The sequence below is a fragment of the Cynocephalus volans genome, chromosome 7 (genome assembly GCF_027409185.1).
Source record: "Cynocephalus volans isolate mCynVol1 chromosome 7, mCynVol1.pri, whole genome shotgun sequence".
Taxonomy (NCBI): Eukaryota; Metazoa; Chordata; class Mammalia; order Dermoptera; family Cynocephalidae; genus Cynocephalus; species Cynocephalus volans.
In genome coordinates, this window is record NC_084466.1 from 140535666 (window position 1) to 140562715 (window position 27050).

The following is a 27050-nucleotide window of genomic DNA, read 5'->3' on the forward strand; positions in this document are numbered from 1 at the left end:
ACTGTAAGATTCCAGGTTCTTTTGTCAGTAGACTTTGGAAGCCTTGCTTTCCTGTTTTCCCATCTGCATTTGTAGTTCATCTGAGTAAAAGAAAGGCCATGGCTGCCTCTGGGTTCCTTCAGGTTGAGACTCGTGCTGAGAGATGGGTTGGGTAGCATCACCCTCCTAAGGACAGAGCCATAAGCTTTGTGCTATGGGAGGCTGCTGTGGTTTGAATGTCCCCCCAAGCTCATGTTGCCTGTCATCACCTTTATCTCTCCTCTTCTTTAACATATGCAGGTGGCTTTTTGGTAACTCTCGCTCTACTTTCCACCTCCTCATTGGCCTCTTGGCCATGGCTGTTCAAGAAAGGCTGGTTAATTCATGGGGAAGACAACTGTGAAAGGCCAGGCCTGGGCCCCAAACATCTATCTAACCTTGTCCTACTAACCTGCTATGGCTCTATGATCTATGGAATTAAGCCAATCTTGAATTCATGTATATTTTCAGTTTGTACTACTTTTCTTGATTGCATGTCACATGGATTTACCTCCCAGTGAGTAATACTTTTATTTGTCATAAAACTGCATCTTTTAAGTTCCCGGGGTAGCCCTTGGCAATTTGGGATCGAAAGCTCAAAGGGGTTCTACAAATAGTGGAAACTAACTTTCAACCTAATAATTTCTACCCTCAACTAACAGATGTTCTGAGTGAATTGTATTTTCTTTTAAACAATTCTGTCCCCCTCACCCCACACATCCCTTGTTGGGTAAAAGGTGGTTGTTACCAATATCCAGTGGGAAAGCCCGGATCTGAAACAACCTAGCCAGCAGCTGAAAAAGCATAGTCCCTTTTTCAAAGCCTTAAAAAAAAAAAAAAGAAAGAAAGAAAGAAAGAAAGAAAAGAAAGAAAAAATTCTCCTGTGGCTTGTGAACACCTCTCATTTTGGGTCTCCTTGCATTTGATAGAACATCTATTTGGTTCTTAAATGAGGTGCCAAGTGCAATATTTAAAAGGGCTGGCAGAATTTTGCAGCTTGTGACCTCACTGGAGATCTTGTTCACTTTGTAAGGAAAAAAAAAAAAAAAAAGGTACAAGGGTGAGGGTGTTAAAATGCAGCATGAAGCCCATTTTTGAGAGGGTAAGATTTCCATCCCAAGATGGTATTATTCTGCAGTAACCGATGGAATGACCACAAGGAAGGGGAAATTCTCCCCTTACTAGGAGCTTCCTGTTATTTTGGATGTCCACCAGCAGGTTAAAATAATCAGGGTGGGAAAAAGTTATGGATATGTTTACACAGTTCCCAGCTTACTCTTGTCTTTCCTTTCCTTAGATCAGTTGTTCTTAACTGGGGGGGGGGGGGGCATTTTGTGTCTCAGGAGACATTTGGCAGTGTCTGGAAGCCTTTTTGGTTGTCACACCTGAGGGGTGGCAGCGTGCTCCTGGCATCTAGTGGGAAGAGAGGCCAGGGATGCTCCAAAACCTCCTACAATGCACAGAACAGAACCTCTACTCCAGTGAGGAATAATCCTGCCCCAAACATCAGTAATGCCAAGGTTGAGAAACCCTGGGCTAGACTTTGTGGACTTGTTAGACGGAGGACTTGGAAAGAATGGCATTGAGAACAGCCAATGGCAGTCTTTTAATGTGAGCTCTGCTCTCTTTAGCCACTGCTTTCAGTTACCTCGCTACAGAAGAGAGCACAAGAGGAAACAATTACTATCACAGCTTCCATTTATTGAGTGCCTAGTATATACTGAGTGTTGGAATTATTTTATTCAATCTTCATAATAAGCCCTACTGAATATTCACTCCTAGAGAGCAGGGTCCATGTTTGTTCCTCTCATTACTGTATGCATTAACTCTAGTACAGTGCCTGTCACATGGAAGACTCTCAACGTCTTGGATAAATGGAGTAATTATATCCATTGTATACATGAGGAAAATGAGGATTGAAGAGTACCCATGCTAGTGTTAGTAGCAGAGTCAGGATTTGAACTGAACCCTCTGTAATTCCAGCACTAAATCACTTACCCACTGAATTACATTCTTCCCTTACAGCACCAGAGAGGTTTTTCTAGCGTCTAAAAGCACTAGTGAGGGAGTGAGGAAGGAGACAGTGTAAAAAAATAAGATTAAAAAAACCCCAAAAACCTATTTGTCTGTATGGAAGCTGAGGTGGAAGAAGGGGCCTCATGGCAGCCCTCTCTAGCTCTGATGAAATGCTCTCTTGTTTTTGAACAGAGATTTTGGCTTTTCAAGTGTTTTTGTGTGTGCTGTCCGTGCAGGTGTGTTACTCCTCATTTTGCACATGAGGAAATTGAGGAACAGAAGTTACATGAGAAAGTAGTAGTATTGCACTGGAATATGGCATTTAGGGTAATGAAAGTTCCAGCCCCTGGGCATCCGCAGGGAGGCGCTGAGAAATGAGCCTCTCAAGGAGTACACTCACGGCTCGCTCAAATCCTTCCCTTCTAGCAGCATAGCCCCAGCAACTTCTTAGTCTTTCCACCCTGGAGAGAGAAGCCCAGCGGGACTACATTTCCCAAAGGCCATCGCGGAATCCTGCAGCGCGCAGGCGCACTGAGGCGGCGTGCCTACTACGACTCCCGGCGTGCAGTGGGTGGAGGCGGGACTCTACTGCCCAGGCGGCTGAGAAAGGGGCGGGAGGGGGCGGGAAGGGGCGGGCCCTGGCGCTGCTCCCGCCCCTCCCCCGTGCTCGCGCTGAGAGGTAAACAAACTGCGCGCGGGTTGCCGGCTGCGGGGAGGGCGCGGTGGGGAGGAGGCGGCTGAGAGCGCGCAGAGCCGCGGCCGGGCTGGCCCGCCCGCCTGCCGCACATGTCCCGGGGTGGCGCTGGACCGTAGCCGTCTGCGGCGCCTCCTGTCGGCCAGGGAAGGAAGCGCGGAGAGGCCCAGGTCGCCACCGCGGTGCCCATGGAGCGGGTGCGGATGATCAACGTGCAGCGCCTGCTGGAGGCAGCCGAGTTTTTGGAGCGTCGGGAGAGAGGTAACGGCTGGTCGCCGTCGCCGCCTGAGCCCACGTGCTAGATCCGCGCGGGGAGTGCGGCGCCGCGGGTGAGGGAGGGCGCGCGTGTGTGGAGATGCGCGCGTGTGGAGGTGCACGCGTGTGTGGAGATGAGCGCGTGTGGAGGTGCACGCGTGTGTGGAGGCTCGCGTGTGGAGATTCGCGCGCGTGTGGAGGTGCGCGCCTGTGGGGAGGTGCGCGCGCGCGTGTGGAGGATCGCGCGCGTGTGGAGGTGCACGGGCGTGTGTGGAGGCTCGCGTGTGGAGATGTGCGGGCGTGTGTGGAGGCTCACGTGTGGAGGTGCGCGCGCGTGTGGAGATGTGCGGGCGTGTGTGGAGGCTCGCGTGTGGAGATGTGCGGGCGCGTGTGGAGGCTCGCGTGTGGAGGTGCGCGCGCGTGTGGAGGCTCGCGTGTGTGGAGGTGCGGGCGTGTGTGGAGGTGCGGACGAGTGTGGAGGTGCGGGCGAGTGTGGAGGTGCGGCCGCGTGGAGGTGCGCGGGCGCGTGTGGAGGTGCGCGCGTGTGGAGATGTGCGCGTGTGGAGATGTGCGGGCGCGTGTGGAGGTGCGGGCGCGTGTGGAGGTGCGGGCGCGTGTGGAGGTGCGGGCGCGTGTGGAGGTGCGCGGGCGCGTGTGGAGGTGCGCGGGCGTGTGGTGTGCGGGCGCGTGTGGAGGTGCGGCGCGTGTGGTGTTGTGCGGCGCGTGTGGAGGTGCGCGGGCGTGTGTGGAGGCTCGCGTGTGGAGGTGCGCGGGCGTGTGGAGGTGCGCGGGCGTGTGTGGAGGTGCGCGGGCGTGTGGAGGTGCGCGGGCGTGTGTGGAGGTGCGCGGGCGTGTGTGGAGGTGCGCGGGCGTGTGTGGAGGTACGCGGGCGTGTGGAGGTGCGCGGGCGTGTGGAGGTGCGCGGGCGAGTGTGGAGGTGCGCGGGCGCGTGTGGAGGTGCGCGGGCGCGTGTGGAGGTGCGCGCGTGTGGAGATGTGCGGGCGCGTGTGGAGGTGCGGGCGCGTGTGGAGGTGCGCGGGCGTGTGGTGTGCGGGCGTGTGTGGAGGTGCGGCGCGTGTGGAGGTGCGCGGGCGTGTGTGGAGGCTCGCGTGTGGAGGTGCGCGGGCGTGTGGAGATGCGTGGGCGTGTGTGGAGGCTCGCGTGTGGAGGTGCGCGGGCGTGTGGAGGTGCGCGGGCGTGTGTGGAGGTGCGCGTGTGGAGGTGCGCGGGCGTGTGTGGAGGCTCGCGTGTGGAGGTGCGCGGGCGTGTGGAGGTGCGCGGGCGTGTGTGGAGGTGCGCGGGCGTGTGGAGGTGCGCGGGCTTGTGGAGGTGCGCGGGCGTGTGTGGAGGTGCGGCGCGTGTGGAGGTGCGCGGGCGTGTGTGGAGGCTCGCGTGTGGAGGTGCGCGGGCGTGTGTGGAGGCTCGCGTGTGGAGGTGCGCGGGCGTGTGTGGAGGCTCGCGTGTGGAGGTGCGCGGGCTTGTGTGGAGGTGCGCGGGCGTGTGTGGAGGTGCGCGGGCGTGTGTGGAGGCTCGCGTGTGGAGGTGCGGGCGCGTGTGGAGGTGCGCGGGCGCGTGTGGAGGTGCGCGGGCGTGTGGTGTGCGGGCGTGTGTGGAGGTGCGGCGCGTGTGGAGGTGCGCGGGCGTGTGTGGAGGCTCGCGTGTGGAGGTGCGCGGGCGTGTGGAGATGCGTGGGCGTGTGTGGAGGTGCGCGGGCGTGTGGAGGTGCGTGGGCGTGTGTGGAGGTGCGCGGGCGTGTGTGGAGGTGCGCGGGCGTGTGTGGAGGTGCGCGGGCGTGTGGAGGTGCGCGGGCGTGTGTGGAGGCTCGCGTGTGGAGGTGCGCGGGCGTGTGGAGATGTGCAGGCGTGTGTGGAGATGCTCGCGTGTGTGATGTGTGCGGAGTAGTGAGGTGGGCGCCCGTGAGGGGAGGTGCGCGTGACAGGAAGTCCGTGTGAGGGGAGGGCTGTGTGAGTAGAGGCACGTGTGAGTTTGTAAGTGGAGGTGGTGTGGGAGGCCGCACACATGTGAGGGAGGCGTGTATGTGCGTGCACGTGTGTGAGGTGAGATGTGTGGGCGTACGTGTTTGTGTGTGGAGGGTGAAGGGGCTGTGAGCAGCCGGCCGTCAGGGGAATGCAGAAGGTGCTGGGAGAGGTGGGGAGGGTCAGGGGTAGGAGGGTGGGACTGGGGCAGGCAGAAGTGAGAGGACCAGAGGAGAGGGAGAGAGGGTGTTGACAGTGAGGGGTTGAGTCTGAGTTCTTGAGATGAAGGAGGAAAGAGAACTGAAGGAAGGGCTGGAAGCTGGGTAGGTGTGGGTGGAGGGGGATTGGCTGTGAGAGAGTCAGGATACCTGATGAAGAGTGGGCACGGGGCACGCAGTTGCGGGAAAGCACCACTGAGATCCGAGGTGTGGTGAAATGGAATCCCTCTAGGGATGGAGACCAAAGAAGGTGTAGAGACTGGGGTATGCAGAGCAGGAACTTTGGGAATTGTTGTGTCGGGACAGAACAGGTCCTTCTGAGACTAGGTGGTTGAATTATTTGAAAGTACATACACAAAAACGTGGGGCTTACAGACACTGTCTAGAATGGAGAGAGTAAAAGGAAATGGAATTTTGAGGCAAGTGAAGTCATTGCGGTGAATGGTAACTGGTATCAGATGGGGGGATATTTAAGTCAAAAATAGTTTGAGAAATTATTTAGTTCAGGTGAGGTATCAGTACACTTTGCAGGCGCTGGGTTGGGTCTGTATATGTCGCAAAACTGATGTACAGGCAAGAGCTGGGATTTTTATCTCGTGTGTGTGTGTGTGTGTGTGTGTGTGTGTGTGAGTGAGTGACCAGTAAGGGGATCACAACCCTTGGCTCGGGGTCGCCCGCACCGCGCACTGGCCATCCCTATATAGGATCCGAACCCGCGGCCGGAGCGCCGCTGCGCTCCTAGCGCAGCACTCTCCCGAGTGAGCCACGGGGTCGGCCCTGGGATTTTTATCTTCTAACCAAAGAGTGGAAACATTTGATCTCTTCTGCTTTCAAAAACCTGTTACTGCAAGGACCTTGGATTTGTGAATCTCTGGATTTGGGTATATTCTTCTCACAACTGTTCTTATCATATCTTGTTTTCTTTTTTTCTTGCCCTCTTCAGAGTGTGAACATGGCTATGCCTCTTCATTCCCCTCCATGCCGAGCCCCCGGCTGCAGCATTCAAAGCCCCCACGGAGATTGAGTCGGGCACAGAAACACAGCAATGGGAGCAGCAACACCAGCACTGCCAACAGGTAACGAGCTGGGGAGATTCAGAAAAGGGTACTGGAGGGAAGGAGCACAAACTCAGGCAGAAGTGCCAGCCCTGCTGACCTGAATTTCTCCTCTAATACCAACTCTAGAGCAACACTAAATGGGTTCCTTTACCACCACCCTGAGGATTTGGTCCTTTTAAAATAGAAAGTCTGTGAATCATAATGCAGACTTTGTGTGGAAGGGAAGAAATAGAATCTGGAAAGACAACCAAAGAAGTTCTTGCTGGGGTTAATAAGATGGGGAGGTCTGTGACTGAAGACAGTGAGTTGAGAGACTTGGCAGCATACATCCATGCATGTAGTCACTTGCCGAAAGTAATCAGGCCGGCTTTTATTGTTTTGTCCAAGTTTGGGAGGGTCCAAGAAGAATTTTTTAAAAATCAGAAATAGCTTTGGCAGGGTATAAAACAGAATCAAGGACTTTTGTAAAGGAATAGAAATATTTAGGTAGAGTAAGAAGTTATTGGGCATGGTCTATTTATTGTTTAAGGAGAAAGGGGAAGACCATACTGTGGAAATTTTGCTTCTTATTTAATGTTCAGATTGGATTGGTAAGGGGGCTCTTAAAGCAAAAATAAAAAATATTTTTCTTCAAGCAGAACAGATCCTTTAGAATATGCTTGTCTGGATGTACTCAGACATAGTTGACATCCATTTTTGAAAACTTTTAGTAGTATCTGGCTGTCTCTTCAGTGTTTTTGTTTCAGGGAGCCAGTGAATTCCAAAGATTAATCTCATATGAAGTTCTCAAAAGGCCTATCTTAAAAGATCAATGGAAGCTGCCTTTTCCATTGATAAGAAGAAATTAAAGAGACCTTTATTCTTGATTCCCAAAGCTTTGTCTAGAGAATATTATAAACATTCATTTTTGGGGCCACAAAGCAATCCCTGGGTGACTAAGTTTCCCTGAAGGCTTTGGGGAGTGCCAGCCATGTGGTTGGGTAGTCATCTGGGGAGGCATTTTGAGGAGGGAGCAAGAGTAGGGGTTCTTGATGCAGAAAACCTGAGGCTCCTGTAGGTAATGATTAGAGCTCATGAGGTTGGATTTCCCACTCTGAAGTTTGAACATCACTGAGGCAAAACTAGGATTTACTCTTCTCTCTTTGACTTATCTTTAGAGCAGCATGCTTCTTTTTTTGGCTTCTTTTCTTCTTTAAAACTATTTATATATTTTTTAAACTTAATTTTAAAATTTTTGAAAATAATTAGCCTTAAGCTTAATGTGTGCTATGTTTATGTGATTGTGTATGTGTCTAGAGGGTTTGTTGTTGTATGGTATGTTTGAGATGAAATATGCACTATGGGGCTGGCCAGTTAACTTAGTTGGTTAGAGTGTGGTGCTGATAATATCAAGACCCAGAGCTTAATCTCTGTACCGGCCAGCTGCCAAAAAAGAAAAAAGAAAAAGAAAAAAAAAGAAAAGAAAAGAAAATATGGGTAAGTTAAAATTTAAAAAGGTCTGGCTGGTTTGCTCACTTGGATAGAGCATGGTACTGATAACACCCAGGTCAAGGGTTCAGTCCCTGTACCAAACCTGCCAGCAACCAAAAAAATAAAAGTAAAATAAATTTTAAAAAATAATAAGTTTTAATAAAATAAAATATGTAGTATGATACACAGTGTTTTTAAAAAAGAAATATAAATTTGCTTGTCTTTACAGTTTCTCTGGTTAAGGTATCATCAGGAATTAGGACCTATTCAGGAATTTACGTATATGTATATCAAAAAAGAATTTTTTTTTAAACTTGGAGACATGGACAGAGTAACAGATAGGAAGCCAGACCTGGGTTCTGTTATGCTACAGTGTTTATGTTTTTTTTTTACTTTCTAGAAATAAGGTATAAGATCTCATTACATTTCCTCTCTGTCCCTTACTTTTTTTTTAATCTGTAAAATGAGGAGATGTATTAGATACTCACTAAGGTCTCTTCTTCCCCTGAAGTTCTATGACTGATTTATTGACAGTTTTAGAGATCAGTTACTAAATTAGTAATTCAGTGTATCTCCCTGTCATTGCAGATGTGACATTTTTACTAACAACTCAAAGATTATAGAGGCATAAATAAGATGTACATTTCCATATTTTACCAGTTATATTATAGGTTATTAGTAAGAAAGTCTTTGTCATCTGTTGACTTATACATTGCTCAGCTTAGGTTATTACTAAGTGATGTTTCTTTTTCATGCTAGTGTCCCTGTTAGGATTCTCCTATCGCGTTTAGGACCATGGTGCTAATTACTGTGTCTTAGCATAGCATGTCAGAAAATTTGTAAAGCTACAAGCATGCCATGTTGTTCTGATAGTACCCAAGAGAGAATACACATACATTGGACCATGTAAGACTAAGGAAAGTAATTTTTCATGGGAATATAAATAGCAAGAAAGAAAGAGAGAGAGAAAAAAATAGATTTTAGAACGTACTATCTTAAGGTCCACCCATGTGTGGGGTTTAGGCTGGGCCTATGAAAGAGAACTAGAAATTATTTTACCTTAGTCATTTATTTAAAATTTCTGCTTCATGGAAGTATGGGAGCTAAATATCAAATTCCAGTACTGGGGTATTTGAGAAATAGTGTTAGTTCATTTGTAAGGGGACACTATAGGCTTCCTGTTAACTTTAAGCTTACTGTTGGATTTAGCAGATCTTTGATTATATGGTTACATAAAGTAGCAAGTAAGAAGATTTGTGGAAATTTCCATTTTCTGAAACAAGGAAAAGAATAGAGTTGATGAGCGCACGTGTCTTATTTTTTCCTGATCAAAAAAGCTACCTATGCGGAAGTTGCTGTTCCTAACTATACATTTTGAACATTGATATCTTATATGTTATAAAATGACGTTTGTTTCTATGACATTGCAACATCTTTAAGATATAATGGTGGTTGACTTTTCCCCCCTAATATTCTTAGGTATGATATTCCTGATAAAAAAAATGTTATTTTATAAATTTATACTGAGTTGACTCATAATACTACAAATTCCCACTCCGTCATTCCCCTAAGTCTTGAAATCTTATTTTCACAGAAGTACAAAGGAGAGAAAATAAGTGATATAATGTGATATTGCAAGTATCTGACAAATAAAATTTGACCCTTCTGACAGTTGCGAGGTGGGACCTATAGTAAATAATTATTTTTTAAATACATGCTTGATTTTATTGTAGTCTTGGTCACAGCCTTCTGGCACACTTTCTAAAATTAACCTTGTTATGATGTTGCTGCTATTAGGGAACCTGGTGGCAGTAGCTATCCGACTCATTGGGCAGCACCAGATAAGCTCAAATTCTGTTTCTTTACTGTTTAGTCTCATAACTGAAAAATCTCAATGTCTGTCATCTTTAAAACTCTACTAAATGAGCCATGACTTCAGTGTAGTGCTGATTTCTTCCTAAATATCTCTTGAATCTGCCTTCTTTTCTCTTACCTTCATTACTATCCTCCTAATCTCAGCTACCATCATCTCTCACCTGGACTGTGGTAACCTTCCTAGTATCCCTACAACCACAGCTCTCATGAATTATATTGGCTGACATTCTTTCAATTCCTTATTCCTCGAGGTCTTTGCACATACTCTGTTCCCTGCCTGCAATCATTTTTCCTCCCCCTTTGCTAAGTTCTCTCTATCTAATAACACTCTACCTTTAACTCAATCATAACTTCCTCAGGGAAGCCTTTCCTCATCTATCATAGTAGATCAGGTCTTCACAAACTTCATGGCACCCCTACTTTTCCTTTATAGTGTTCATCATATATGTAGAAATAAAGTTATGTGATTGTTTCTTAAATTTGTGTCCCATTCATTAGACTAAAAACTATGTGAGGGCAGGGATTGAATCTCTTTTGCTTAAAAATTTATCCCCAGCACCTATTGCCCTGTACACAGTAGGTGTTTTAAGAATGGAAGGTTTTCAAACTTCAGGGAAACTGTCTTAAATCAAAACAGTTTCTTGTGCTGAGTACATTATATTGGAAGGAGAAATGGTGGTAGAATATGCAACTTCTGCTCTGGCAAACTTTTTGATTACTTTGTGTTCTGAGGGATGTTAAGAATAATACATTTGGAAAGGAAAATAATATGTAGTATTTGAAGAATAAAAATTTCCAAACTGCCAGTTCTTTTAAACAAGTATATTATAGTAGGCCACAGAATGCTACACTTAATTTTAAAGAATACTCACTGTCATTCTATGTTAAAGTGATACCAAAATTTGTATATTCAAAGAACCGGAAGTCTGTCAAATATTGATAAATAAATATTGGTGTGAGTCTGTAACACATACTTAGTAATTGCATTGTTTTAAGGTGATCTGGAAAGTAGCAAGTAATCAATTTATGCTTGATTTCAAGTTGATGTATAATTTCTTCTCCTTAATGTCTCATGGATACTAAAGAATCTCAAAACAATAGCAGCATTTTAGTTCCACCTGCAAAGACGTTAAAAAACAAAACAACTTTCCTGTTGCTTATAAGGCTTCAGTTTAACTTTCCTTAAACTACAGAATAAAGAAATGTTTTACTCTCTTATTTTAGAGGAAATGATCATATTGTATTTTCAGCTTTATGTCCTTTTTGGCTGTCTTCATTGATTTTTAGTGTTTTAGGGGAGGGGCGATGGTGAGTTCTTTATCAAGGATAGTTATAGAAGATTTTTTTCCCCAGTGGAAGTAATTTGCGATGTTTTATCTTCTGTTTTTTTTCCCTTAAATAGGTACCTATTTGTTCACAGAAGAATCAAATGGAGACATTTTTTAAAAAAATTTTTTTCTACTATTCTGTGTTTTTCAAATTTTCTATATTAAAAAATAGAATAGTTTCTGGGTCTTTGTCGTATAGAAAACTCCTGAAGTTTCAGGACCAAAATACAGATTAGTAGTAGTTAAATTCTTAATGATGTTAGTATTATTCTTCAGTATTTTCTGTACGTTGAGTGATTAACACATCCTGTGAGATCTGTTTTGTGATATTCTGTCTTCTATCAAAACTGAGTTAAATGAAAAATTCTCAGGAATTATTTATATGCCTTTCAGTAAACCAACTCAGGCTTTCAATTAAATGCTTCATTGAAGCATAAGTTTGCTGTTACTGGGTTTCTTAGGGATATATTTCTCTATAGATGTATTGGTTGAAGGAGGCTTGTGTGATCATGCCTTGTAAGTTTAGTAAGACAACTGCTTCTTTTCCTATTTGATGAGAGGTCTTTTTGTCAAAATATTGAATTTATGATGTGGAAGATCACAAAACGTAGAAAGGGAATTCAGTATTTCTTCTGGTACACTTCTCTGGTTTATGAAGGTCAGATATTATCATTCATTTTATGGTTGAAGCATATGCAGTCTAGAGATGGTAAGTGATTTGCATAAGCCTTATAGCTATAGGTGATGGTTGACTTTAATATCAAGTTGGATTTTAAGCAGGCTATGCATCATTCTGACTAGGCAGGACTGTTGACTAGAAGAAAGCTTTCTCTGTTAGATTTCTCCTTACAAATGGAACAGCATTGCCTCCTTTTGAATATAGCATAGTATGATTCTTTGTCATTTCTTCAGCGAGTCCAGTTTTCTAAATATCAGTCTAATCAAAGAGGTTTGATGGTGTAGTTTGACAAAATGTATTTCCAAATCCCAGTTTTATTCTGATTTTATAGTGCATATGTAATTTAAGCATGCATATTTTTTGTTAGATTATTTTTATTTTTTTATTTTGGTTTTCTACAGTTTAAAATATTGACAGACTTTTTTATCTGTATATGTGTATGTATGTATGCGTATGGTTTGTACATACATACTATATTTCCCTGCCCTCATGAAGCTTCATATAGGAAAAATAGAGGGTCCTATGAGGTATATTAACAGAGGACCTGATCAAGTTTGGTGGATGACAGAAGGTTTTTTCAGGTTGAACAATTTGCAATCTTGCTTTCACTTATCCTGAACATTTTTTCATGTTTATACTTATATATCTGTGACATCATTTTTAATTACTGTATATTTTATTTCATGTGTGTACCATAATTTATTAAGCCAGTTATCCATTGATAACATTTAAGTTATTTTTAGGTTTTTTTATCATTCCAACAGGGATGCTGTGAATATTTTAGTTCAGATATCTTTGCATTTGTCCACCTAGATCCTTCGAGTAAATATGAAGAATTAGAATTGTTGGGTCAAAGGGTAGACTTCGTCTTCAATATTAATAATATTAACACATTGCATTTAATATACTACTTGTATATAAAGTCCTTTAACATACAGCATCATCTCATTTGAATTTCAGAATAGTTCTGTGAAGTAAAGTGGAATTATTTTTCCCATTTTTTTAATGAGGTAATTGGACTGGTTGGTGTGCCAAGTAACTTTCATATTGAGAACTAGAAGCTGGGACAGATCCCTGGGATTTGTTTCTTTTGGATCAGCAAATAGTCTTTAGTAATAATTTACTTAAAAACTGAGACTCAGTGATTGTAACCTGAAATTTTATGTGTATGTTTATATACTGTATTCTTACAGTATTCTTACAGTAAAGTAAGTATTACAGTATTATATACTGTATTCTTACAGTAAAGTAAGCTAGAGAAAAGAAAATGTTATTAAGAATCATAAGGAAGAGAAAATACATTTACAGCACTTACTGTATTTATTCCTACCATAAGTTTATGTCGTCTGTTTACAAGAAGAATTGTCTGTCACTACTTACATCAATATTGTCTTATATGATACAAAACACTAGATGTTATGTGTCTCTCTAACACTAGACGCCAAAAATGAAAAGATTACGTGAAAAAGAAATTCATGTTTATTTATGGGTATAAGGATTCAGGCATTAATGAAGAAGCAGCAGTATGATTGCTTTATGGTAGCCTAGTATAATCAACATGATTGCTTCATGGTAGCCTAGCCTATACACTAATGAATGAATCATTATTAAATTTTAATGGTGTAAGTATTACAGTCATATTCATAATACAGTATTGGAAACATTGTTACCTTTCTTAAAAAACCACTTACCTGTAATGATAGGCTGATACACAGTTTCTCCAATTAGAAGAGAGACAGGCATACTATATAGTAATGTAATTTTTTTAAAGCAGTTATAAAACAGTAAGAAAACTAACACATTATTAATGTTACATTAAATATCGCTCACCTTATACCTATGTAGAGATTGGCTATATACTTTCATACAAGCACAGGATGTTCTACATGATGAATACTTAGGTGATGATGATGATGACAAAAATGTCTCAGTTCTTGCTGTACAGTTATTAGATTTTCAAAGACACACACATACACAAGTAAGTTTATTACTATACAGCACGATGATTACTTACTACTTATTAAGCAGAAGTGGATCATCATAAAGGTCTTCATTCTTGTTACCTTCATGTTGAGTAGGCTGAGGAGGAAGAGGCGGGGTTGGTCTTGCTGTCTTGGGGGTGGCAGAGGCAGAACAGGTGGAGGTAGTGGAAAGGGACTCGAGAGGCAGGCACACTCAGTTTAACTTTACAGAAATACATCGAAATTCTTGTTTGACCTTTTTGCTTTTTAATTTCTCTAAAAATGTTTCTCTATGGTACCATTTGCTTTAGTTTCAGTGCCCATATTATAGGAGGGTCCATTGCATAAAATAAATCATAAGCAGTCTTGAATAATTGGAACCCTTCTGCCAGATTGTCTAATGTCAATTTGTTTTCTGCTTCTTCTGCATCTTTTTCCTCATCATCTGGCACTGGTTTGGAAGCACTCATCTCCATCAAGTCGTCTTCTGTTAATATTTCTGGTCTGTCTATTAGCTCTGAATTTCTCCAAGATCCATATCTTGAAATCTTTCATCCCCCACCTTTTTTTGCCATATCCACAATCTCTTTCATGATTTTCTTGATTGGCTCTGTCGTAAATCCTCTGAAGTCATGCACAACATCTGGACACCATTTTCTCCAGCAGGAATTTATTGTTTTGGGCTTGATGGCTTTCATGGCTTTTTCTATAACAATAATGGCATCTTCAATGGTGTAATCCCTGCAGACTTTCGCAGTGTTCTATTGGGGTTCTCTTCCGTAGCATTGACAATACTTTCTTTGGAGCACTGGTTGTAATGACCCTTGTATTAGTCTGTTTCCGTAGCTTATAACAAAATACCTGGAACTGGGTGATTTATAAAGAAAACAAAATTTATTGCTTACAGTTTCAGAGGCTGGGAAGTCCACAGTCCATAGTCCTCACCAAAGAAGGTGAGGCCCTTCTTTGATGGTGGCTTTACAGCAGTGCAGCGGTCTCAAATGGTAGAAAATGGCAAAGAAAAAGATTCATGTGCTGTCCTTTTAAAGCCCTCAGAAACATGCCCCTGACCACTGTTATTATTCCATTCATTATGGCATGGTCCTACAATCTAATCACCTTTTCAAGGCCCCCCCTTTCAATTACCATAATATTATTTCCCACCGTCAATAGTTACAGTGGGAATTAAGCTTCTAATATATGAACTTTGGAGGATGCAATTCAGTCAATCCACAGCAAGCCTTAGATGTCCTTATGACCCCCTGATCTAGAGGCTGAATTAGAAACGTTGTGTTGGGGCAAGTAGACCACTTCAGCACGTTTGCTGTTGAACTCATGGGGCTCTGAGTGGCTGGGGGTATTCTATTATCAAAAGAACTTTAAAAGGCATTCTCTTACTGGCAAAGTACTTCCTGATTTAGGAGACAAAGCATCGATGGAACCAACCCAGAAAAGGGTTCTTATTGTCCAGGCCCTCTTGTTGTACAACTAAATGACCGGCAGCTGGTGTTTATCTTCTCTCTTCAGAGCTTGGAGGTTAGTAGCTTTATGGATAAGGTCAGTCCTGATCATAAACTCGACTGCATTTGCACAAAACAGTAGAGTTAGCTTATACTGGTGCTTGCTTTTCTTCCTTACTAATAAATATCCTTTGTGGCATTTTTTTTTCCCAAGTAGGGTACTTTGATCTGCATTTAAAATCCTGTTGCCAGGCAGATATTCTTTCTCTTTAATGATTTTCTTTACGGTATCTGGGAATTTGTCTGCTGCCTCTTGGTCAGCAGAAGCTGCTTCTCCTGTTATCTTGACATTTTTTAAGCCAAACCTCTTTCTAAAATTATCAAACCATCCTTTGCTGGCATTAGATTCTCCAGCTTTGGACCCTTCACTTCTTCTCGTTTTGTCATATAATGACTTGTTCCTTCTGAAATCATGTTAGAGTCTATAGGTATGTCTTTCTTATAGCAATCCTGCACCCATGTAAAATCTATATTTTCAATATGATCCCAAAAGGTATTTTACAAAAAGTGCAATGTTCTTGCACCTGCTAGTGTAGCAGCTACAGCTTCACGAATTTCCTTGTGCTGGGTTCATTTATCTTGAGATGGCGGGCAACTGTAGCTGCAGACCTCAATCTGTGGTACATATCAAGCAATTCAACTTTTTCTTGTAATGTCATGACTTTGCTTCTTGGGAGCACTTCCAGCATCACTAGTGGCACTTTGTATGGGTGCCATGCTGATATTCAAGGTTTACACTATTGCACTAAACACAATAAAAAATATGTGACAACCATGAGGGATCATTTTTACTGTGATATGCAAACTGCTCAGGCACAGATGACTAGCATCATATGGCATTTTAAGGGGATACTTGCAACAGTAGAGCTTACCACAGTAGCAACAGGAAGTGCTACAAAATTATTACAGTACTACAGTATGTGCTACAGTTAATTTGATGCAGTTAAGATTTAATACTGCATCTTTATGTTTGTTTGTTTACATTTATCTGAACTACGAGTGGCACCATGTATGGTCTGTAAGTGTGTGCACGAGTTTTGATAAATTTTAACTTTCTATAATAGATTTGTGGATATTTTATGATAGTCTTTTTTTTGGGTGGCTGGTCTGTATGGGGATCTGAATCCTTGACCTTGACATTAAAAGGTGATGCTCTAACCAACTGAGCTAACAGGCCGGCCTGGATATTTTATGATAGTAAATGATAAAATAGACTAGTATCTACATATATTTTATGCATTCATGACATACCTAACTTTTTCTTAATTTTTTCAATATTTCTAGGCTACATGGTTTGTCTGTGAGTTTTTTCAGATTGTTGCATATCTCCAAAAAGTTACTCAATATATTTATTGAAAAAAATCCATGTACATGTGGACCTATGCTGTTCAAACCCGTGTTATTCAAAGGTCAACTGTATATACTTGTCTACTGATTAACTTCCACATGTATTCAGGGAGATATAGAGATTCCATAACTTGGTATTAGAGCAAAATTCCTTATGTTTTACCTAAGGAACTAATTTCTTATATGAGAAAATATTTGGTTCTATAGATAATTTTGTTATTAGTGTTACTGTATACATTTCAGGGGAATGTTTTATGGATTTTCTTTTTATTTAGTTTTAGGACATTGGATTAAAGGGTTTCTGTGTGGTGCTTATTTCCTTGCCTCTGTTTATCATGGGAAATATTTTTGATAGTCTTTTGAGAACACCATGTAAACTATTTTTGGAGGCCATATGACCAGAGCTTTGAAGCCATTTGAAATGGGCTTTTCTAAATTGTAGAAGAACATAATTTTAATCTTCAGTGAGCCATATATTTTGATAAAGCAACTGGTTTTCCCTTATTCTGAATTTGATTAATTAGGTAGGGGCAATTTAAGATTTTCTTTGAGAAACTATAAAGAATCTTTCCTTTTATGTAATAAAAGAGACTAGAAGGTAAAGTTTAGTAAGTTTGTGTTGGTATTAGAAGAATTGTGAAAAAAAAAATCACTGACATTTGAAGTCTTTGGAAAGGAGCTGCTTTAGCTGCTTTTAAAGGTTTTAAAAATGCTTTTAATATCTTTCTAGTAATTTCTGTAACTTAAGAATGTGCCATTTTTCTTAAAATTTAATTAAAATTATTACAAAATAAATATTAATCTAAATAAATGTAATTCCAGTAGACTTGTCCAATAAAATACATAGAAATACTTTTAAAAAACCCTGAATTTTCAGATGTTTAATTTTGATCCCACAATAGTCCTCCTGTTTGATAGTATATGTCTCATATGAATAACAACTAAAATGGTCTTCAGTCTCCACAAAAATTCTGGAGAATATATTGTCATCAATACTGTGTATTAGGATTGGTTTCTGTAATCTTTGTTAGTAACAGTTAATGCGTATGTTATTAATATGGAATTGTAGTCATGGCTCTACTACTATCATTTGGTATATTTAATATTATCACTTTAACATCTTCATATTATTAACCAATCAGTTGTCCTTTGTAAGGCAGGTTACATTCTTGGAAATAGCACCATAAGTCAAAAAGAGGTATTTGAATCTCATTTTTATAGAATGTTGTTTATTAGGGGGTTACAGTTAACCAAAGCCCAAATTCCATTAAGTATCATCATACTTAATCCACTGACTAAAGAAACAAAATGATTTATCTATATAAAACATAAAAGTTTTAAAATATATAAATTAATTAAATAGAAGTATATGGTAGTTATCTAACAATGTAAGGATATGGTGTCATACTGTATGGTGTATAGGTGTTATTTTCTTAATGAGTCCCCCCTTATTATTTATTTTTGCAAAAAGTGGATGATGGAATATGAGTTCCGTGAGGGGTGGGTACTTTGTGTTTAGAGTATTTATATTCCCAGTGTAAGTACTTAATAAATACTTAATGCATAAATGAATGGCTGAACACTTTGAGCAAGATCACAGCGATCTGAAGGAATTTTTTGATGAAATGTTGACAGATATCTTTGATAAGACTTTTGGAGAAACTTAGGCTCAATTGATTGCTTTTCATGAAACTGATCTAGGGATGTTTAGTATCTTTACACTAATTGTCGTTTTATTGCAGCAGGTACACTCATTAAAGATAATGTTACTTTTTTTTTTTTGGTTTGTTTTTATTTTAAAACATTTGAAGTTGAGGCCCATATTATGAGAAATAGGTGAATGACATGTTTTATTCTTTCAACAAATATTTATTAAGTATCAGCAGATACTTAATTTATTAAATACCAGTATGTGCCTCATACTGTTGGCCATTTTTATAAGTGTGAAAAGTAACTTGGATGTTAATGGTAAAGTGAAACAAGTGTGAGGCACAGTCCTTTAAGATGATCTCCTATCTACATGTTCACACAGACTTACATGTGAATGGTCATAGCAGCATTACTAGTAGTCACTAAAAACTGGAAACAGTCAAAATGTTCATCATCTGATGAATGGAGAAGCTAAATGTGGCATATACATACAATACTACCCAGCAATTAAAGCAGCAAACTACTCATGCATACAGCAAAATGGATGAACCACAAAAACATTATGTGAGGTGAGTGAAGTCAGATACACAATAGTACATATTGTATGATTCCATTATGGGAAATTTATAGAAAAAGCAAAACTATGGAGACAGAAAGCAGATCATTAGTGTCCTGGGGTTGGGAGTGGGGATTGATTACAAATGGACAGGAACTTTTGGGTTGATTGAAATATTCTAAAATGGATCATGGTAAAGGTTGCATAACTGTGTAAGTTTACTGAAATTCATTGAACTGTATACTTAAAATGGATAAATTTTATAGTATGTAAATTGATAATGCTATAAAGCCAGTTAAACAAAGAGAGTGCCTGTTCTTATTTATTGCAGTAAGTTAATGAAAATTCTTGAATATGTGACAAATTCCAAGAAGAACTTAAGGTGGAATAAATGAATGAATGAATATTAAGCAATGATTCCTCTAAAACTTGAAATAAACGAATAAGGAGCAAGGAGTGGGGCATGTAGCCAGTGGGAAGATGGCAACTCCACTTTCTTACTGCTCCCAGCTCTCCTGCCAACCTCTTCTCCCTTATTCTTTTTGAGAACCACTTTTCTGTGTGATGAACTTCTCTTAGACAACAAGATTCTTTGAAATAGGCTTATAACATCTTTGTCTATCGGGAGGTACTGAGTACATTAACAATATCATTAACAGTATCAATTTCAAAAGAATGGGCTTTGTATTTATGAGTAATGCTGTTAATTGTGCTACCATTCACTTTTTTCCTCTAGTTTTATTTACTGAATGTTTATTGCATACCTGACATTTTCCTAAAATATTGAACAATATTTGGAAATCAGGTGATTCAGGAAATCACTGATATTTCTCTATTTTTAAAGGTTTTTAGAATGTTGCTCTGTAATAGAATGTGTCAATGAATGAAGTAGTCTAGATAATAGTGGTTTATCGTAAATATCTTGTTTTAACTTTTGAAAATATACTTAAGAGCAATCATTTTAATCTTCAAAATTCTCGTAGTTTCCAATATTGCTCTCACCAAATACGCAATTATTTTTATTATTTTAAATAATGTGTAACTTTAGTATGTATAAGATGCTTCTTAATTGTCTGGCACTACAAAGAATAGAAAGTGAACTAGTTATTTTAAATTTGTTCTTAATATTTAAAAAAATAATATATGTATACAGTTTAAAATATCAATTAATATTAAATAGCTTTAAAAGAAAATAATATTCCCTTTCTCTATCTCTCCCCATCCAATTTCTGCTTCCTAGAGGCTACCATTTCCAATAATTTAGCAGTTTCTTCTGCTGTTTGCCCTCATATTTCTAAATAAGAAGTTTATTTAGCTTGTTACCTATTGATTCCTGCTATATGAGGATTTGACTGTATACTTTTGACTAATAGCAGATTAATCAGATGCCAGAAATGAAATTTTTTTAAAAAGTACATGAGAGTAAATATTCCCCAAAGGAATGATGTTTTCAAATTATGCACATTAATTTATATTATTGGTTGCCTACAGTTAGGAATTAATATTTTAGTCTCATCTCTTAGTTCTTTGTGGTGGATTATTGCTTCAATTTTATTATGAGGTTTATTACTTTTTTTTTTTTTTAAAAAGCTTTATTGAAATACCATTTCCATATAACAAAATTCCTCAATTTTTAGTGTATAATTCAGGGATCTGACATTTTCTCTCTCTGTCAAAACATTACTTTATGACCCTTTGCAGTCATTTTCCTCTCTCCACCTCTGATCTCTTTTCTGTTAGCTAGTTTTACTATTTCTAGAATTTCATATAAATAGAATCATGTAACATATATACTCTTTTGTGTCTGGCTTTTATTTAGCATAATGTCTTTTGAGATTTATTCATGTCATTCTATGTATCAGTAGTTCAATCCTTTTTATTTCCGAGTAATATTCCATTGTATGGATCTAGCACAATTTGTTTATCCATTCATCAGTTTATAGACATTTAGGTTGCTTATAGTTTTTAGCTATGATAAGTAAAGCTGTTATGAACTTTCATGAACAGGTCTTTTTGTGGACATATGTTTCATTTCCTTTAGGTAAATAAGTATGGAATTACTGGGTCATATAATAAATGAATATTTAACTGCCAAACTGTTCTCCAAAGTGTCCATACCATTTTACATTCTGACTAGCAGTATATGAAACTTCCAGTAGCTCCACATCCTGGATAGCACTTGTTATTATCGATCTTTTTAATTTTAGCCATGCTAGTGGGTATGTAATAGTATCTCACTGTTTTAATTTGCATTTTCCTTATGACTAATGATCTTGAGCATTTTTTAATGTACTTGTTTGCTATTGATGTATCATTTTTGGTGAAGTGTCTGTTCAAATCTTTGCCAATTTTTTTTAATTGAGTTTTTTGTTATTGAGTTGTAAGAGGTTTTTGTAAATTTTGGATACAAGTCTTTATTAAATATGTGTTTTGCAAATATTTTCTTCTACTTGGTGGTTTGTCTTGTCATTTTCTTAACTGTCTTTTGAAGAACAAGTTTTGTATTTTAACAAAGTCCAATTTATTATGTTTGTCTTTTATGGTTCATGCTTCTATGTCCTAAGAAATCATTGCATAATCCAGGATCACAAAAATTTTCTTACATTTTCTTCTAGCAGTTTTATAATATTTGGTTTTACATTTGTATCTAAAATTCATTGAGTTAATTTTTGTAGAAGGTGTGAGGTAAGGGTTGAAGTTAATTTTTTGGCAAATGGACATCCAGTTGTTCCAGCACCATTTGTTGTAGAGACTATGTTTGTACATTAAATTTCTTGGCACCTTTATAGAAAAATCATTTGACCACATATGGGAGTCTCTTTCTGGATTTTATATTCTGTTCCTTTTATCTAAATAGTCATCCTTTCTCACACATCACACTGTCTTAATTACTGTAGTTTTTCCAATAAGTCATGAAATCAGGTAGTTAATATCTTCCAACTTGTTTCTTTTTGAGAAGTTCTTTTGGCTATTGTAGGTCTTTTGCATTTTTACCTAAATTTTAGAATCAGCTTGCCAATTTCTATAACAAAGCCTACTGGAAGTTTGATTGGGATTGCATTGAATCTGTAGATTAATTTAGGGAGACTTGACCCATCTTAACAATATTGAATCTTCTAATTCATGAACATGGTATGTCTCTCCATTCAATTATTTAGGGTTTTTTTTTTTTTTTTAACAATATTTTGTAGTTTTTCAGAGTGTGGGTCATGCATGTACTTTGTTAAATTTATTTGTAAGTATTCTTTGATGCTATGGTAAATAGCAATTGAATATGGCATACTGACCTCGTAAACTGACTTTGCTAAACTCACTTATTCTAGTAATTTGTATCTTCCTTAGGATTTTCTAAATAGACAATAATGTTGTTTGCAAATAAAGACATTTTTATTTCTTCCTTTCCATTCTGTATATTTCTTTTTCTTGTCTTATTTCATTGGCTAGGACTTCTACTACAGTGCTGAGTAAAAGTGGTGAGAGTAAACATACTTGCCTTATTCCCGATTTGGGGAAAAAATGCATTTTTTTCACCATTGAGTATAATAACTTTAGATTTTTCATAGATGCTTTTTAGGTTGAGAAAGTTCATTTCTTTCCTAATGTGCTAAGAGTTTTTATCTTGAGTGAATGCTGAATTTTGTCAAATGCTTTCTCAACATCTGTTGAGATGATAATGTGGATTTTCTTTTATATTTTGTTAATATGGAGGATTACATTGATTGATTTTTGAATCTTAAACCAGCCTTGCATTCCCTGAATAAACTCTACTTGGTCATGTTTTGTTTTGTATTACTGCAGTACTGATGCTAATCACCCAGAGTTAGCACAGACTCCACAGGTTTAAGGGTGTCGTCCCCAACACGTTTACCCACACTGCAAATGCCAACCACAAGTGTAGGAGTCCCAGGCCACTCATTTCTGACTGACTGGGTACAAATTCACTGGTTCTCATACCCCCCTCAGGCTTGATAATTCATTAGAACTACCCTTAGAACTCAGGAAAGTGCTAAATACTTATAATAACATCTTCTTTTGAAAATGATACAAATTAGGACCTGTCAAATGAAGGGAGACACAGAGTGAGGTCTTGGAGGTTCCTGGACATGGAGCTTCTATGCCTTTTCCCCATGGTATCAGGACACATTACACTTCCATAATATCAATGTGTTCACTAACCAGGAAGCTAACCTGTGCCTCAGGTGCCAGAATTTTTATTGGGGAAACATTATGTAGGCATGATTGATTGAATCATTGGCTCATGTGATTGAACTTAATCCCCAGCACCTCCCTGAAAGTTGGTCTGATATCACAGTTACTCAAAGTCCTAACCCTTTAATCACATGGTTGGTTTTCCTGGCATGACCAGACCCCATTCTGAGTCATCTCCTTATCATAAACTCAGGTGTGGTCCAAGGGCCCACCATGAATAATGATGACACTCCTATTACTTGGAAAGTTCCAAGGTTTTAGAAGCTCTGTCCCAGGAACTAGGCACAAAGACCAGAGGAAATTTTTTACTGTAAAACAGTGATATTTTTATATGTTGTTGGGTTCAATTTGCTAATACTTTATTAAGAATTTTTGTGTCTATGTTCTTGAGAAATATTAGTTTACTCTTTTTGTGGTATTGTTCGTTTGTTTATTTGTTTTCCATGTAATTTCTTTGTCAGGTTTGAATATCAAGCTAATGCTGGCCTCATTAAACAGGTGGGGAAGCATTCCCTCTTCCTTTATTTTTTTGAAAGATTTTATATAGGATTGGTTTTATTTATTCCTTAAATGCTTGGGAAAATTTGCTAATAAAGACTTATGGTCCTGGAATTTTCTTTGTGGGAAGGTTTTTTTTAAATTATGAATTCAATTTCTTTAGTAGATGAAGGGGTATTCAAGGTTTCTATTTCTCCTTGAGTTAGTTTTTTTTTTAAAATTATTTTTTACATTCTAAGATGTTGTTGTGGAGTGGTTTGGGGGAGGAAGACGGGGTCAAGACTGGCCCAGGGCTGGCTTCTTTGCTGGGCTGTGTGTGGACGTCAGGGAGGCATGGCCGAGGCGCTTGGCACTACCCCCCAGCCTGGCTCCGGAGTCCCAGGGGCCTCCAGTGGTGGCTCGATCATAGCTGGGCATTTGAGTTAGTTTTGATAGTTTGTATCTTTTAAGAAATGTGTCCATAACATCTAAGTTGTCAAATTTAGATGATATGTACAAATATTGTCATAAGTTTATAATATTCTCTTATCCTTTCAGTGTGTGTAGGATGTGTATCGATGCACACTCTGTCATTCCTGATACTGTTTGTGTGTGTATGTTATAAGTTTTGTCTTTTCTTCTTATCCTAGAAGTCTTAGAAGTAGTTTATGAGTTTTAATGATTTTTTTTTTAAAAGTCAACTTTCAGTTTTATTGATATTTTCACTATTGTTTCCCATTTTCTATTTCTGTTATTCCTGTCTTTGGCTTTATTATTTCTTTTCTCTACTTCACTATTGATATTTGGGTCCAGATAATTGTTTTGTGCATAATAGGATGTTTAGCAGCATCCCTGGCCTCTCACAAAATGCCAGTAGCCTACCCCTAGTTGTGATAACCAAAAATGTCTCCAGACATTACCCACAGTTGAGAACCATTGCTTGAGTTTGTTTAGCTTGTTTCTTTTTCTAACTTCTTTAGGTGGAATCTCAGTTCATTGCTTTTGGACCTCTCCCCCCAAAACATAAGGATTTAAAGCTAAAAATTTTTCTGTAAGCACTTCTTTAGCTGTATCTAACAAATGATTATATGTTGTGTTTTCTTAATCATTCAGTCAAAGATATTTTCTAATTTCTTTGTGACTTGTTCTTTGACCTATGACGACTCATTTTCTTCCTCTCTTTAGGTTTGATTTGCTCTTCTTTTTCTAGTTTGTCCTGTCCAAGTACTAACTAGGCCTGACCCTGATTAGTTTTTCAGATCAGACGAGATCAGGCATGATCTGGGTGGTATGGCTGTAGACTTCTTTATCTAGCTTCTTAAAGTGAAAGTAAGGCCATTGATTTTGGACCTTCCTTTTTTTTTTTTTTCCTAATAAAAGTATGTAAAACTAAACATTTTTCTACAAGGACTGCCTTGGCTACAGCCAACAAGTTTTGATATGCTGTGTTTTCATTATCATTCAGTTCAGAATATTTTCCAATTTCTCTGCAGTTTATTCTTTGATTTGTGGTTTGTTTACATTTTAAATATCTGGATTTTTCTAGTTATCTTATTGTTATTGATTTCTAATTTAATTCTGTTGTGGTTAGTGAACTTACTGTGTATGATTTCAATACTTTCAAATTTATTGAAAATTATCCTTTACAAAGCGCATATCTGAGACGTTTATGTAGTATGCCAAAAATTTATCAGACTTAGAGTGTTTGCTGTATTTGAAATAAGAATTGATTTTTACAGAATTCAGTTTGTGTGTGATATTTTTCATTTCTTTCTGTTTATTGAAGTAAAATGTAAATATAGAAAAGTATGTAGAAAGTGTACAGATCCTGTTACAGTCCAGTGAATTTTCACAAAAGTGAAGAAATAGAATATTATAAACTTTTCTTACATGCCCCTCTCAACTTTTTTTTAGCCACTATCATCCCCTACCTGAGGTAACCACTGTTCCAAGTTTTTATACCATAAATTAGTTTTGCCAGTTTTGAGGTTTATATGAATGGAGTTATGCAGTATGTACTTTTTTTATGTCTAGCTTTTTTCATTTAGCATGTTGAAATTGTGGAGATAATTGTGATAGTTCAGGGAAAAAAGTTATTGATTGTTGTCATTGTTGTGCCTTTTTAGACACTTGCTTTTTGTGGGCTTAGTTATTGTGGTGGTTATATTTTTGTCATTTTTAAGGAGGAAGCAATACATTAGTTATGAGATATTTTTTCTAAAAGTTCACAGTATTTAAGTTTACTGTCTTCAGTGTTTGTTTTTAAAATGAGATGTACCTTTTGATGGAAACAAAGATACAAAACTACCATTTTAAAAGAAGGGTAATAATAAATATAAATAGAAGTTTTACTATACACTAATTCTAGTAGATTTTCTTTCTCAACACCCTTTGGGTACATACTTCATAGACCCTACCCCTCTACTCTACTGTAGCTGAAATTTTCTGTTTTTCTTCCCCTTTGAGTATATGTGAATGAATTATAAACTTTAGGATACCAGTTAGAAGATACTCATTTAGCTTTATGGAACGTGTTCTTTTCATTGTGTGTATCTATTATGTACTTTAGAATTAGCAAGTAAGTGAAATGAAATGTTAACAAATTGGGTGTTAGCTCATTAATTCAACAAAGGTAGGCCTTTTTTTTGCTAGAAAGAGAGTATTAGTTCCAAGAATGGGGCTTTTATTTTCCTTCTATGGCAGCACTACTCTTGAGCCAAACTGTACCATTTTGTTCAGTTTCAATTCTTCACTTCATTTCATTGCCACCAAACTATGCCCCAAAGAATCAAAAGTTTATGTATTAGAGCTATGTTGTAGTCAATGAAAAGTCACAGATCTGGTTGAGATAATAACTCCCATTCAAATAGGGAATGCATTAGTATGTCTCTTTTAAAGGGATGTTATTTGTGTAAAAGATTACCTGTGATTCAGTGATAAACTTTTAAAAATGTCCTCTCTGTCCTTGGAAGTTGTTAAGCATTCAGAGTAAGGGTGCCTGAAGAGAAGACAGTTCATTAGTGTTTGTTCTCAGAGGTGCATTTTATGTGGGCTAACAAGATTATTATTCAGAATATCTCAGCCTTACAGGAATTTATCATAATTGAATACTTTAGTAGCACATTATTGGAAAAGCCTGGTTAGACATACACACTCAGAGAAGCAAAGGGATTGTTTCTGAGTTTGCTAGTGTGTGATACATTCAATTACTCATTTTTATTGTCAGCACTGTTTGGGTTATTATTTTCTCTGCACATATAATTAGTCATCTTTCTCTGTCATGCTTCTAAACCTTGTACTGTCCACACAGCTGACTAAATGATCACGTGGCTTCAGTCACTTATCATTTCTTTCAGTTTCTCTTTTCATCACTATGGCTGTTTATTTGCTTGTTTATTTCCAGGCTAATTCCAAGTGTTATTGAAAACCTGTCGATTTGTTGTCCCATGTAGTAAATTTAGCAATGTTTTGGGCAGTACATTTTTAGTCTTGTTAAAAATAATAAAAATACTAGCAGTAGCTAACATTTGTTAAATACCTATTATGTGCTAGATACTTTTACATATTTTTCTCTAATTCTTACAGTACCCCATCCAAGGCATGTGGTAATATTCCAGTATTACAAAGGAGGAAACTGAATCAGAGAGGTTAAATAACTTGTCCAAAAGTTACACAGCTAGTATGAATGACAGTTAATATTTAAACTCAGGACCTTTTTCCCTCTAACACTATGGTGTTTATGA

General features: G+C 38.9%; 1 protein-coding gene across 2 annotated transcripts in view; it reads left to right on the forward strand.

Annotated features, from left to right (window-relative positions):
* MXI1 (MAX interactor 1, dimerization protein) overlaps nt 1–27050 on the forward strand; it is a 95876-nt gene that overhangs the window by 13305 nt on the left and 55521 nt on the right. Inside the window, exons 1-2 of one of the 2 annotated variants that reach the window (XM_063102298.1) lie at nt 2737–2989; nt 6121–6253. In XM_063102298.1, coding sequence (XP_062958368.1) covers nt 2917–2989; nt 6121–6253 — 206 coding nt within the window. In that variant the 5' untranslated portion in view covers nt 2737–2916. Of the gene's footprint in view, nt 1–2736; nt 2990–6120; nt 6254–27050 lie in introns of those variants that run through there. The other variant, XM_063102297.1, reaches the window with a different exon arrangement.